Below are 13,184 nucleotides of genomic sequence, written 5' to 3'. Positions count from 1 at the left end.
AGCCTGCTTTCATCTTCACTGCATTTTTAACATTGTATACACAAACAGAACCATCAGTGAACTCTTCTGTTTCTGTGGTCGTGATTATTACTCTTCAGTTTGAGGTCCAATCTGAGTATCTCATCTTCTATTCTTCCTTCCTCTGCGGTCTCCAATCTATATACTGTATCTGTGGCACATCTGCGGCTGATTCTTTGCACTTTTAGAATGCTATGCATCGGGTTCCTGTATGCTCCGTCATGGCTGTGTGTAAAATAAAAATAAAGCTCTGTATTTAATTCAAACTAATTTATTGAATAATTAACAACTCGAGTAAGAAAACAAGGCATGAGCTCAACTGATGCATGTATGCATTGGACTGGATTTTAATAAAGAATTCAGAGTGTCTGTCTTTATTTCAGCAGAGTATTGCTATCATAAGTTTTAATAGTCCACAGTATAGTGCATTAGCAGTTCTGACAAACATATGCAACAGTCAGCAGGAAGAGTGACAGAAAGTTTTCCCCCAATCATTAGGCCAAAACAGCCAAATGTGCTTTTCCTCAGCTGTTCCTTGTCTTCAGGAAACTTGTGCAAATCCACAGCAGTAACCCACTTTAAATGTGCTAAAAGTTCTCAGCTAAGCTAAGATTTGTAAACCCTCATAATCTAAAAATCATCTGCCCCAAAATATGCACACACCAGCACAATACATCAGATTCCGGCTCAGCACCGTCAACCGTCGGCACCATTTGTTTGTGCAGTCAAGATCAGATCGCAACGTGATAACGCAGCCTTCGATTTTCAGTTGTGTTCTCAGTAGTAGCGCTACAGCCTGCAACATTTTTCTTTCACCTACAGTAGCTCACATACTTCCGTAGAATGAGCTCAGCATACATGTGAATATTATCAGAAAACACAATGAGGTTTGGACATGTATGAGTACAATATTTACCCTAAACATCTGAGCCTTGAAATTTTTTTCCCAAGCATCCCTTTACATTTGCTGTTTTCATTTGTATGTGGACATATGCTCTGGCACAGGTGGATATTCATCAGTTTCCATCTGATACAATTCACTCTGTGTGATGAACATAAAGCTACAAAAGTGGGCCCATTATGCTTTTCTGTCGGTTTGTGTCTTGGTAACCCCGACCTCAAGTTTCCTGAAAATATGAATGAGATAACTTCCGAGTGAAGTCACTGAAGATATTCAAATTGATACAATAGGTGAATCTACTAATATGATGCTTTAATTTAACTTTAAAAATAAAGTCAGGACAATATCGAATTTCACCTTTGCTAAAAAGAATCATAAATTTCCCTTAGAGTCAATTCATGTTTTTCAAATGGAATGAGTGTAACAGGTCCTCGCCAACCTATAGGAAACTTCTCATGTAGCCTGAAGTGCATTTCTTTAGGGCAGAATCAAAAATACTCAAATCTGACATGTGTAAGACCGTGTGTTCAAGTTGTCCTCCTGTGCTGGCACAGAAACAACACAGTATTACTGATGCATTCACCTCCACCTCAGTAGGTATCTTTTCACTAATCACACAGCATATATTGTAATGCTATTTTGGAAAAAAGAACATTTGTTTCAACAAGGGTGTGTGCCCTAATTAAAGACATAATCCAGCATGTATGCAGAGTTCAGTGTCTCATGAGGAGACACTTGTTTCTAAGCTTTAGGTAATGAAAGCTCAAAAGTGTGACCCACTGAAATGTAACTGTTTTTTTCCTACCTGAAATAGGACACATGAACATTATTTATCACATGTTAAAAAAAATGAATTAGTGTGAACTAAAACTGCAAATCGTTTTAAAAGCCCCTTACGTATGCATATAAACGGTTTCCTTAGCAACATTGTGGTAAGTGACAATGCAAAACCAAATGGCAAACATGTTAGAGGAAAGAAAATCCCAGTAAGTCAGTTCTTCTACTAAAAACAATGCAGGAAGGCAGTCGTCCCAGAAGAGAAAAGTGAATTTAAAAGAAGCTCCTAGATTGTTTGGAGGCGGGGGGAGGGGGTTCTTTATGTCAAGTCAGATTGTGGCCATGATTCATAGTATTCCTAGAATTCCACTTGTTCCCCTCTTCTACAAGTCCGCTCATGAAGAGCAGAGGGTGATGCTGACCCCCTCTCCTATCCAGCAGGCGGGAAACAGCTCCTGGGTGAAGGCACAGTGGAAGGCGTGCAGCCTTGTCTGGCCGGCTCCGTAGTAGGTAAGCGTACCCGCCTCGTAGTCCAGCAGCATGCCGATGCGGCTGTGATGGGAGTTGCCGGGGATGGTCTCCCGCCGGCCGTTGTGCCAGGCGCTGAGCTGGTGCTCGTCCAGTTGCAGGCTCCAGGACAGTTCATTCATTCCCACCATGCATCTCTTGCCCTTTTCCTTCCTGGGGATGCTCTCGTAGGTTACCTGGGGAGGAAGATGCGCAGAACAAGTGAAACATTAGCATCCTGTGGTCATTTCTCTGGGAACAATGAATCCCTGTATAACACATAAGGAAAATCTGTTGAAACATTCTCGACTGATCAGACAGAGTGGATCTACTATTGAGCAGGTTCATGTAACATGTGTGGGTCACAAGTTAGGTTCCTGAGCTTGTTACATGCCGATTTCCACCTGTTGTGGACTGAATACGTGCAGCTACAATCTGCATGGAATCATTAGTTCTGATGACCTCTACATACATATCAACGATTTATTCGGCAGGACCTAGAATGTTCCCGTTAGCGACCCTCTACAAAGCAATGTGTCACAAAGCCACAGCCTACACAGCATTATGATATCCTTACCCCGAGGTAGGCCCAAGGCTTGGACACCTCCAGTTCCCAGTAGTGCTGTCCGTGTTTGAATCCCTGAAAGCACAGCACCTGCCAGGTGTGATCAAAGCGGGCTTCATGAGCGGGGACAGCGCGTGGCCCTGATGTCAAGTGCTCAGCCCTGCGGTTCTCCTGGGAAAGAACTAGATGCCCATTGGCTGTCCGTGGGTCAAAAGTCAGAGAGCATCGGTCTGTAAGAAGGAAGAAAATGAATCAGGCAGATTAAAGCTGGAACAGTGATCTAGAAAAGTTTTAGAGGTCCTTAGTTATAAAATGTCTCTTAGAACTCACAAGCACTGAGGCCCTCCTTCCCAACAGGGTGGCACGGAGCAGCGGGGCTGGGAACCACAGCGAGTACTGGCCTCTTGTCCTGAGGAGAACCTGGAAACCAAAGACAATGCATGAGAACACATGAGGACCGTCTGAAGGCGGATCGAGCTAACATGCTTCATCTTTCCTAGTGACAGGTCACCTTCTCTGTCATGACCCACAGCGGTGGTCACAGCTTTCTCCAGGTCCTCAGACACCAGCTTAGACACTCGGGAGAGGATGTCGGTGACGCTGTTTAATCGATCCTGCAGGGTCGAAGTCACATCTGTGGAAATATCCTTGAAGCGCGGGACTTCTACGTGCGATGATTCCTGTGAAGAAGCGGGTTTCAGGCAGTGCTTTAACGAATAGGCAAAAGTTTCAATGTCTGATTAATTACTTTGGTTTGACCTTACAGCTGAAACAGTGAGTTTAAGCTGCTTCTGCAATTGTTAAATGAAATAAAAACTCAATTCTAATGACAATTCAAAATCACCTGCCATTCATTACATTATGACATGTGTCTGGATCCTCTACAGTGTGCTCCTAGAATTTGTGGTTAATAGGTTTCAGGCATCGTTTCTGTTAAACGGTGTAATTATTGCCCTAGCTGGCTCAAATAATGCCTCTACTTGTCTGGCCCACACACTGTCGATATGTAAAAGACGCCATTGTGATGTTTCCCACTGGTCAGGAAAGCATTGCTGTGAAGCTGAGAGTTGGAATATTTTCTCAGTGCCTTTCAAACCAGACAGATCGAGCGCAAAGGGGAGACTATAACTTACAAAATAAGTATCATGCTGCATTCACTGGCCTGGAACTAAAATCTGACAAAATAAACTTATGTGGAAAGTTCTTAATGAGATAACAAATAAAGTAAACATTAATTTTCCAAGATGTCTCTTGTGACACTCAATGTTCTTTTTACGTGGCTCATAGGAAAGGCGTGACAAGGCCTGGGCCGCAACTCTGATAAACTTTGTAGTCGAAAGAAGCGAAACACTGAGGTTTTCTGTGATTGAGCAGATACCAGCCTCGTGTTGTTTAATTAAGCCCACATTTCGTTATTTAAAAAAAATGCTTGTGCAGCCATCCAGCAGTAGGAAGCTTGCTGAAAGCTCTACGCATCCACTTGTGCATGTTACATGAAACAGCAACCTGCACATACTTACCTTTGTAAACTACTGGGACTATAAAATGAACCAAAATAAAAAACCAGATCCTCCCCTTCCCAAATGTGTAAAGGCAAGGGATACAAACCCTGATGAGGTCAGTATCAGGGAGGTCATGTAGTGCCGCAATTTGGTCTTGGCGCTCTCTGAGCAGGCGGGATTGCTCGCTGAGTTCGGTTAGCCGCGCCTCTGCCTCCGCGAGGGCTGCCTGCTTTTCCACCTCAATAAAAAGCACTGTTGCCTCCTGCTTCTCGGACAGGATTTTCATCAGGTTAGAAAACTTGGCGTTCACCCAGGCTGACGTCTGCTCAAGAGTTACCTGTTAATTTAAAATATGCTGTGTAAAATAGTTGCTTGGGTTCATTTGGGCACACGCTTTCGATTTCTTTTATACTTAAAAGCCTCCTTTTGCGAAGCATTTACAAAGGCTTAAAGTGAGAGTTTACCTTAGCTTGATTGATATTCTCAGTCAAGTCATTTATACTTTTCTGCATCTCTTCAAGCAGTTTCCCCACGTCTGTATTCTTCCTTTCCAGCAGCAGCTGTAATGAAAACATATCAAGTCAAGAAAAAAATCATTTATTCTTTCACAGTCATACAAATATGTGATAATCATCATCTATAATCCACTCCCAGTTTTAAATCTGCAGAGGCTTTGTGTTTGTATACCTCTTGAGTTTCCCTTTCTTCCTCCAATATGACCCTTTCGTGGTTCATGCACTCTGACTTTTCACATTCGTTGCACACAGACCTTTTGTCCTGCCTGCAGTAATAAACCAAAGGCTTTTTATGGCGCTCGCACAGCAGCATGGCTCTGGCCCCTTCACCTCCTCTCACCAGAGCATCCCTACATGAGGGGCCAGCGCTGTTTGCAGTCTCTGCCAGGACCGACAAGGACACATTACGCCTCAAGACAGGTCTAATTTTGAACTCCTCATTGCAGATGGGGCACTGAGGGCCAATGTCAGACTGGCTCTTAATGTCCCAGTGCTTGCTGATGCAGCTTTTACAGAAGGTGTGACCGCAGGGGATGGTTACAGGATACCGGAAGAACTCCAGGCAAATGGAACAGTTTAGGTTTGCATTCTGAGACTCCATCTCTGAAGACATGGCAGACATCTCTGTAGAGGGAAACAAAAAAGGCTGAGGTTAACCATAATATGACACCTTTCGAGACAAACAACTTCATTTCGTTTTTTTAAAGAAAACAATTTTATTTTTGGGCAGGAAAATATTCTTTATGAACTGGCTTAACATTTATAGGGAAAAATAACAGGCGAGCAGGAAGGCAGCAGTCCCAGATTCTAATGTCAGCTACCACACAAGTGAACGGAAAAGCTAATGTTAGCCAGCGTTAGCATGCTTTCAAGTCATTCAACGTTAGCGCGGACTGTTACAAACAAATACTCGTCAACATATTAAAATGGTCAAAAGATATCTTAAAACAGAGCACCATTACACACTCACCAGCAAGATGCTGTACCAAAAAAAATAATTCTTACCACGTAAACCGATAGATTCATGCAGAACACTGTATGAATATCGCTAGATGAAGCGTTCCGGATGACGTATGACGCAAAAAGGGACGCCTTCACGTGCTTTCGAGAAACCAATGAAATTAAAAAAAGACCCATATATTTTGTATTTTGTATGCTATGAGACAAACTGTAACACTGTTCCGCTGTGAAGTTGCGAGGGCAATACTACTTAATTTATGTCAATCGTTTGCTTTATTTTGCTTTAATTAATGTAGAATAGATATTTACTGAAACATTCGCCTCAAAAATCCTTACATAATTTTTTACATAATATACATAATTTTTTTATGTATTAAATTTTAATGTTATAATGTATATGACTGCATAATTCAGTTTTAAGTGTCTTCTTTTCTTTTTTCCCTCTCGGCCACCGTATTCTGTTTAAAAAAAAAGAAAAAAAAGTAGGGGCGGGGAAAGTCATTCCAAGATGGCGCTGCGCACAGTATGTGCTGCTGCTTTACGGACCGGGACAGATTTAGGGGTCAATAATGCGAGGGCATTTGTCACGACAGGTATGGAGTCCATCTGTATTTGGCAATTTTTAAAATACTTCCTGAACGTCTTGAATATAGAAAATATTTCGGTAGGTTATATTAGTTGCAGCAGAGCCCTGATGCACGCTGTCCCCTTACAGACATGGTAGAAATCTCATAAACAAATGTGACGAATAAATTTGGTCAAGCTAAACATTGATCAGGAAAACAACTGAGGTGTTGTAAGAGTGTCAACACATTTAATGCTAAACGGCTCATACATCAGTTACATTATTTTCTGGAAATTAGCTGCTACTGTTTTTTTCTTCTTCTTAATTTTGAACTGCAAAGTGTATGCTGTGCCATTATCCAGTGACTAATATAGTTATCAGTAAATACTCACAGCCATAGTTATAAAGGTGCAAAGATATCTGCCTTAGAATAAACAGGTAAAGTACGAGACAGTGAACTCATCACTCGCTGACAGTTGACTCGGAGTGCAAAATGTCCTCTGCACATTTCCATTTGTTTTGCAGTTTTCAGTCATGCTGTAAAACCAGCAACAAGCTGATAAATAACACAAAGAGAAATGAGGGGTGCTCTTCCTCCAAAGTCTGACTCGCCCACAGGCACTACACTGCCCAGTTAATTAACTTGATCCTCACTTTTCATGACATTTGTCTGATCCTCTGCCAAGACCCTAAAGGCATTGTTTTCAATTTTAAAGAAGAGGATTTGAATGCATGCTCTTGTTCTTTCTCTCCACCACATTTCCTCACATTTGGCCCATAATTTTTACGTAGCCTTGCTTACAAAGTAGAAAGGCGCTGAGGATGCAATGCCTACATCTGTGTACTTCACAGATGTAGGCAAAGTCATCCGCGTGGTATCAAAATGTAATGGATTCTTCCACCTCCCCACTCAGATTTGGGAAATCAGTAGCTTTGACAATCAAAAGGCACAGAAACATACTTTGGTGCAGAATGAATACAAATTAGGTGAAATAGAACAGCGCAGCAGCTGGAAAAGTAAATGTGAATCACCATCTATGATCACTATTGTACACTATCACTTTACCATTTAAAGATGTAGCATTTTCAAAAGCGATGTGTCTAACTGTTTGGGATGTTTCCAGCATTCCTCTGCAAACGGGTTCCTCCTTTGGGCCCGATGCCAAATGAAGAGATTGATGTTAAAAACCTGGCGTCGGTAGAGAAGTATCGCAGCTACAATCGTTACTTCAGGCAAGCGGCGGAGGCGAGGAACAAGGACGTATGGTGGAAGACTTACAGGAGCTACGTGGAAAACGCTGACCCTGAGCACGGTGAGATGATGGAGTGAACATCGGGGCAATGTGATGTCTTGTAAATGTCATTTTTTTAATGGTAAAAACTCCAGATAGCACGAAAGAATTCTGTTGTGTTTGAAGGCGCAGAGCGAGTGGACATCGGACTGCCCTACTATCAACCCTGCAGGACCAAAGAAGTAAAGAAGAAGAGGCAGGTGATGAAGGAGAACAAGAAGAACGTCGAGCTGGAGCGGGCGTCTCGTCTGCGCACGTGTAAGCTTACATCAGTTTCTAACGAATTCTCCTGTCGCTCTGTTTTGGTACCCTGTGGTAACAGGTTCCTTGTTGTCCACCAGTTAAGATCCCTCTGGATCAAGTGCAGGAAACTTGGGAGAAGACAACCGGGCCGTTTCATGTTAAAAGACTTGCGGACCACTATGGGGTCTTCAGAGATCTCTTCCCCATGGCTTATTTTCTACCTCAGGTTACACTCAAGGTCTGCTACAGCCAGGATAACGGCACTCATGTGCACTATGGGAATCAACTGACACCCACTGAGGTACGTTAAGAGATTTTGATTCTATGTCCCCCCACACCTTTTATAAATCTTCTTGCATCATGTTCTTTCTGTTCTTTGTGGTCCTCCAGGCAGCGACGGCACCACAGATCAGCTTCAATGCAGAGGAGGGCTCCCTGTGGACCCTCCTGCTTACCTGTCCAGGTACACACAAAATGATCAGTGGACAGTCCTAAGAATGACTGGCTGTCTTTTAATACGTTTAAAAGTGAATCCACACAAGTAACTGAAGGATTCTTTACTTTTGCAGACTGTCCAAATTAAGTACAATTTTTTCCCCCCCTCAGATGAGCATCTTCAAGATAACGAGGCAGAATACATCCACTGGCTTGTGTGAGTAGTCTCATACCAGTCAAATAAGCTTTAAAACTATATGCTGACCATGTTGTGTTTATGCTGAGGTTCAAAAGTGCAATCAGATAATTCCTAAGTCAACAAGATCAATTTACTGATCTAATTTTCCAAAGTATAAGGTTTCCCACTAAATCTGAGCATCCAGTTTCACAAAACATATGGTAAATGGTAAATGGCCTGTATTTATATAGCGCTTTACTAGTCCCCATGTACCCCAAAGAGCTTTACATATCCAGTCATCCACCCATTCACACACACATTCACACACTGGTGATGGCAGCTACATTGTAGCCACAGCCACCCTGGGGCGCACTGTTTAACTGTGTGAGCTTCATGGTGCAGACTGCTGCATTTACAGAGCTTTGTCTCACAGGAGTAAGATTTAGATGTCAAAACTAGTTTATAATCAAAGTACATAATTTCCATATTGATTATTAAATGATTCTGATTCTGATCAGTGTAGTAAGTACAGTTTCTGTGTAAAAAGAGACATCTTGTGGCCAACTGAGGATACAACTCCTGCACAACCCCTTCAGCAAGAGAATCTGGTGGCTGTGTTCTGCTGTGGGAGCAGGGTTTTCATCCTCTTACACTAGTATTTTCCACATGTATTGGTCTGCTTGAGGACACAGTCAAATTGGTACGTGTTTGTTCCGCGTAATCAGTTTTATCCTGCAAATAAACCTTTCTGTGTTTACTTGAGTGGTCTCTGTCAGGACTGAGGAACACTCAATAATAAGGTGTGACACCTGTGAGAGATTTTGAAACTGCTTTCTACCAACAGAAACCAAACACCAAATGATGGAGTGACTTTTGAAAGAATTGTGTTCCATCGCTGCGGTAGACTTTCAGAGATTTAAAAAAAAAAAAATCTGTGCCAAAGGTCACACACAGGTGGTGCTCAGACTGAGGCTCATAAGGTGGAGCTGGTGACAAACTAATAAATAGGGCATTTGTTTGCTCCCCAGCAAGGCGAACCCTAAAAAGGAAATGGAATAAAACAGAGCTTTGTTCTCTGCTCTTAACTTGAAGTGTAAGATGTTTTGATTGGTCAGATCATCTGGATGAGCACTAAAAAACTTACAGTCCATTCACTTTATGCTGGCTGGCTTACTGTCATTGATTTCTCACTTCAAGTTTAAATCTAAGCTAAATAAACCTCGTTTCGAGTTATTCATGGATTCCTCGAATGATCCATGTCTCTGCAGGGGGAACATACCGGGCTCAGCAGTCCAGGCTGGTGAGGAGCTGTGTCACTACCTGCCACCCTTCCCTGCCAGAGGAACAGGCTTCCATCGCTATATTTACGTGCTCTTCAAGCAGGATGGGCCCATCAACTTCCAGGAAAACATCAGGCCCTCGCCATGGTGAGTAGTACACTAATCAGAGTGGTGGATGATGTATTCTTTTTGGATGGAGTTACAACAATAACAAAGTCCATCCCAACAGCAAGTTACAGCAAGATACCTGTGACTAGGAAATGTGTTGTGCTCAGTAGGTAAGAATAACACTAATCTCAGTGTAGCATTAGCAACTGCCTCCCGAACCACCCAAACCTGGCATATATGTGCGGTTGTAGTGATGGATATACTACAACATATACTAAACACAATTCAAATTTAGAGGTCATTTTATGCGAGAGTAACCCATGTGAGCCAAACTCTCAGGCTGGTTGCTATAAACACTCTGCTACATTGAGTTTTTCTACTCTTGACTCTAAAATGTCATTAAGTGTTGAGATATACAGTGGGGCAAAAAAGTATTTAGTCAGTCACCGATTGTGCAAGTTCCCCCACTTAAAATGATGACAGAGGTCAGTAATTTGCACCAGAGGTACACTTCAACTGTGAGAGACAGAATGTGAAAAAAAAATCCATGAATCCACATGGTAGGATTTGTAAAGAATTTATTTGTAAATCAGGGTGGAAAATAAGTATTTGGTCACCTCAAACAAGGAAAACCTCTGGCTCTCACAGACCTGTAACGTCTTGTGTAAGAAGCTTTTCTGTCCCCCACTCGTTACCTGTATGAATGGCACCTGTTTGAACTCATCATCTGTATAAAAGACACCTGTCCACAGCCTCAAACAGTCAGACTCCAAACTCCGCCATGGCCAAGACCAAAGAGCTTTCGAAGGACACCAGGAAAAGTATTGTAGACCTGCACCAGACTGGGAAGAGTGAATCTACAATAGGCAAGCAGCTTGGTGTGAAAAAATCAACTGTGGGAGCAATCATCAGAAAATGGAAGACATACAAGACCACTGATAATCTCCCTCCATCTGGGGCTCCACGCAAGATCTCATCCCGTGGGGTCAAAATGATCATGAGAACGGTGAGCAAAGATCCCAGAACCACACGGGGGGACCTGGTGAATGACCTGCAGAGAGCTGGGACCAAAGTAACAAAGGTCACCATCAGTAACACACTACAACGGCAGGGAATCAAATCCCGCAGTGCCAGACGTGTTCCTCTGCTGAAGCCAGTGCATGTCCAGGCCCATCTGAAGTGTGCCAGAGAGCACATGGATGATACAGCAGAGGATTGGGAGAATGTCATGTGGTCAGATGAAACCAAAGTAGAACTTTTTGGTATAAACTCAACTCGTCGTGTTTGGAGGAAGAAGAATACTGAGTTGCATCCCAAGAACACCATACCTACTGTGAAGCATGGGGGTGGAAACATCATGCTATGGGGCTGTTTTTCTGCCAAGGGGACAGGACGACTGATCCGTGTTAAGGACAGAATGAATGGGGCCATGTATCGTGAGATTTTGAGCCAAAACCTCCTTCCATCAGTGAGAACTTTGAAGATGAAACGAGGCTGGGTCTTCCAACATGACAATGATCCAAAACACACCGCCCGGGCAACAAAGGAGTGGCTCCGTAAGAAGCATTTGAAAGTCCTGGAGTGGCCTAGCCAGTCTCCAGACCTCAACCCCATAGAAAATCTGTGGCGGGAGTTGAAAGTCCGTGTTGCTCAGCGACAGCCCCAAAACATCACTGCTCTCGAGAAGATCTGCATGGAGGAATGGGCCAAAATACCAGCTACTGTGTGTGCAAACCTGGTAAAGACCTATAGTAAACGTTTGACCTCTGTTATTGCCAACAAAGGTTATGTTACAAAGTATTGAGTTGTATTTTTGTTATTGACCAAATACTTATTTTCCACCCCGATTTACGAATAAATTCTTTACAAATCCTACCATGTGGATTCATGGATTTTTTTTTCACATTCTGTCTCTCACAGTTGAAGTGTACCTCTGGTGCAAATTACTGACCTCTGTCATCATTTTAGGTGGGGGAACTTGCACAATCGGTGGCTGACTAAATACTTTTTTGCCCCACTGTACCATATAGATAACATGGTGATCTCAGACACATAGCAGAGGACGGAAATTTAAAAGCAAAACTTGTGTTTCTGTGGGGCAACCACCATGTGGATGAATGGATAGATAGAGATACAGATCTCTCTGTAAAATACTAGCATCGCACAATCACTATATAGGACCTGAATTATGACGTGTTATTGCAGACCACAAATGCTGGAAAAAAAAAACTCTGCCATATTAAATATGCTTCAGACAAGTGGCTGATGCTCCTAGTATACCACAAACCTTAATAAATAAAATCAATTGTCTTGACATGTTGACTTTAGCTCGATTTAGCACAAATACTCTAAACACCTCCTGGATTAAAAAATGTATTGAGTGGGGACATAACTGTTAATCCTGTGTGATACCTAAAAACGCACTGAGCATGTATCGTCTCTCCACACAGCCAATCACTGGTGCAGCGCACGTTTAAAACGGTGGATTTCTACAGAAAGTACCAGGACAACATGACTCCTGTGGGTCTGGCCTTCTTCCAATGCCAGTGGGATCAATCTGTGACAGATACCTTTCACAACACCCTAAGTGAGTCACGGTGTGGGAAAAAGACAACACAATACATGCTGGAACTTGTTTCCCACCTCTAACGTGTTCATCTAAATTGGGCCAGGATTTGTGTGGCAGCTGGTAATGTGAGTTTAACAGTCTGCTTTCCTGCATCTTCTCCTGCAGACATGAGGGAGCCCGTGTTTGAGTTCATCAGGCCTCCAGTGTACCACCCCCCACAGGTCAAATACCCTCACCGGCAGCCCCTACGCTACCTGGACAGATACAGAGACGGGAAAGAGCACACCTATGGGATATACTGATTATCAGACACATGCACATTTGAGGAAACAGCAACAACAATGTGGAATTGTGTTTGCCATATTTATGTCATGATTGTAAAAATAAAGCAATTTTCAGCTGCACTGGGGCTGCATTTTATTTACCTTTGCCAAAAAACAAACATTTTATACTCACTAAACATCAATTATCAGCATTTTATTAATGATAATCTGGCAGGGATTTTTCCAGCCAGCAACACCAAATATAAGTCAGCAACATTTAACAGCTCAATAAGAAGCAGGTACATGTGGAGTCAAAATGTGATAGAAGTAACATTTTTATGCCTCAACTATTTATTTATTTATTTTTATAGTTTTAAGCCCACGAGACGTTCATGTCAAAGACCAAAAATTTGTCTAAAAGCCCGTCTAGAAAAACATTTATACATTTATTCATACTTGATACTATAAACTTTTATTGCTGCAGTTGCTCTAATGTTGAGTAATTA

At 42.4% G+C, this 13,184-nt stretch overlaps 2 protein-coding genes across 3 annotated transcripts; one reads left to right on the top strand and one right to left on the bottom strand.

Annotated features, from left to right (window-relative positions):
• Positions 1-349: 349 nt before the first annotated feature.
• On the bottom strand, positions 350-5,904 carry trim65 (tripartite motif containing 65). 2 transcript variants are annotated; one of them, XM_026177345.1, is made up of 8 exons: positions 5,756-5,904; positions 4,958-5,409; positions 4,735-4,830; positions 4,377-4,607; positions 3,280-3,448; positions 3,099-3,188; positions 2,781-2,998; positions 350-2,400 (listed from the first exon to the last, which is right to left on the bottom strand). In XM_026177345.1, the coding sequence occupies exons 2-8, from the start codon at positions 5,405-5,407 to the stop codon at positions 2,092-2,094; spliced, it is 1,563 nt and encodes a 520-aa protein (XP_026033130.1). In that variant the 5' UTR covers positions 5,408-5,409; positions 5,756-5,904; the 3' UTR covers positions 350-2,091. The 2 variants fall into 2 exon arrangements, with proteins under 2 accessions (XP_026033130.1, XP_026033128.1); XM_026177343.1 differs by having other exon boundaries at positions 5,791-5,904.
• A 314-nt stretch (positions 5,905-6,218) lies between these two features.
• mrpl38 (mitochondrial ribosomal protein L38) lies at positions 6,219-12,819 on the top strand. The gene is made up of 9 exons (XM_026177340.1): positions 6,219-6,338; positions 7,435-7,623; positions 7,729-7,860; positions 7,944-8,146; positions 8,236-8,308; positions 8,452-8,497; positions 9,727-9,885; positions 12,297-12,433; positions 12,581-12,819. The coding sequence occupies exons 1-9, from the start codon at positions 6,254-6,256 to the stop codon at positions 12,715-12,717; spliced, it is 1,161 nt and encodes a 386-aa protein (XP_026033125.1). The 5' UTR covers positions 6,219-6,253; the 3' UTR covers positions 12,718-12,819.
• The last annotated feature ends 365 nt before the right edge of the window (positions 12,820-13,184 follow it).

Source organism: Astatotilapia calliptera, chromosome 8 (assembly GCF_900246225.1).
Source record: "Astatotilapia calliptera chromosome 8, fAstCal1.2, whole genome shotgun sequence".
In the NCBI taxonomy this organism is placed as follows: domain Eukaryota; kingdom Metazoa; phylum Chordata; class Actinopteri; order Cichliformes; family Cichlidae; genus Astatotilapia; species Astatotilapia calliptera.
Note: the sequence above shows the minus strand (reverse complement) of the source record. Positions and strands in the feature narration are given on the sequence as shown.

Bases quoted from the DNA above. Each gene is read 5' to 3' on its own strand.
- trim65 (XM_026177345.1), bottom strand. From the start codon at position 5,407: ATGTCTGCCATGTCTTCAGAGATGGAGTCTCAGAATGCAAACCTAAAC. The intron at 3,449-4,376 runs GTTTGTATCCCT...GCTTCTTCACAG, and splicing joins CTGATACTGACCTCATCAGG to GAATCATCGCACGTAGAAGT. The intron at 2,999-3,098 runs GTGAGTTCTAAG...TCCTTCTTACAG, and splicing joins GAAGGAGGGCCTCAGTGCTT to ACCGATGCTCTCTGACTTTT.
- mrpl38 (XM_026177340.1), top strand. From the start codon at position 6,254: ATGGCGCTGCGCACAGTATGTGCTGCTGCTTTACGGACCGGGACAGAT. The intron at 7,624-7,728 runs GTGAGATGATGG...TTGTGTTTGAAG, and splicing joins AAACGCTGACCCTGAGCACG to GCGCAGAGCGAGTGGACATC. The intron at 8,147-8,235 runs GTACGTTAAGAG...GTGGTCCTCCAG, and splicing joins ATCAACTGACACCCACTGAG to GCAGCGACGGCACCACAGAT.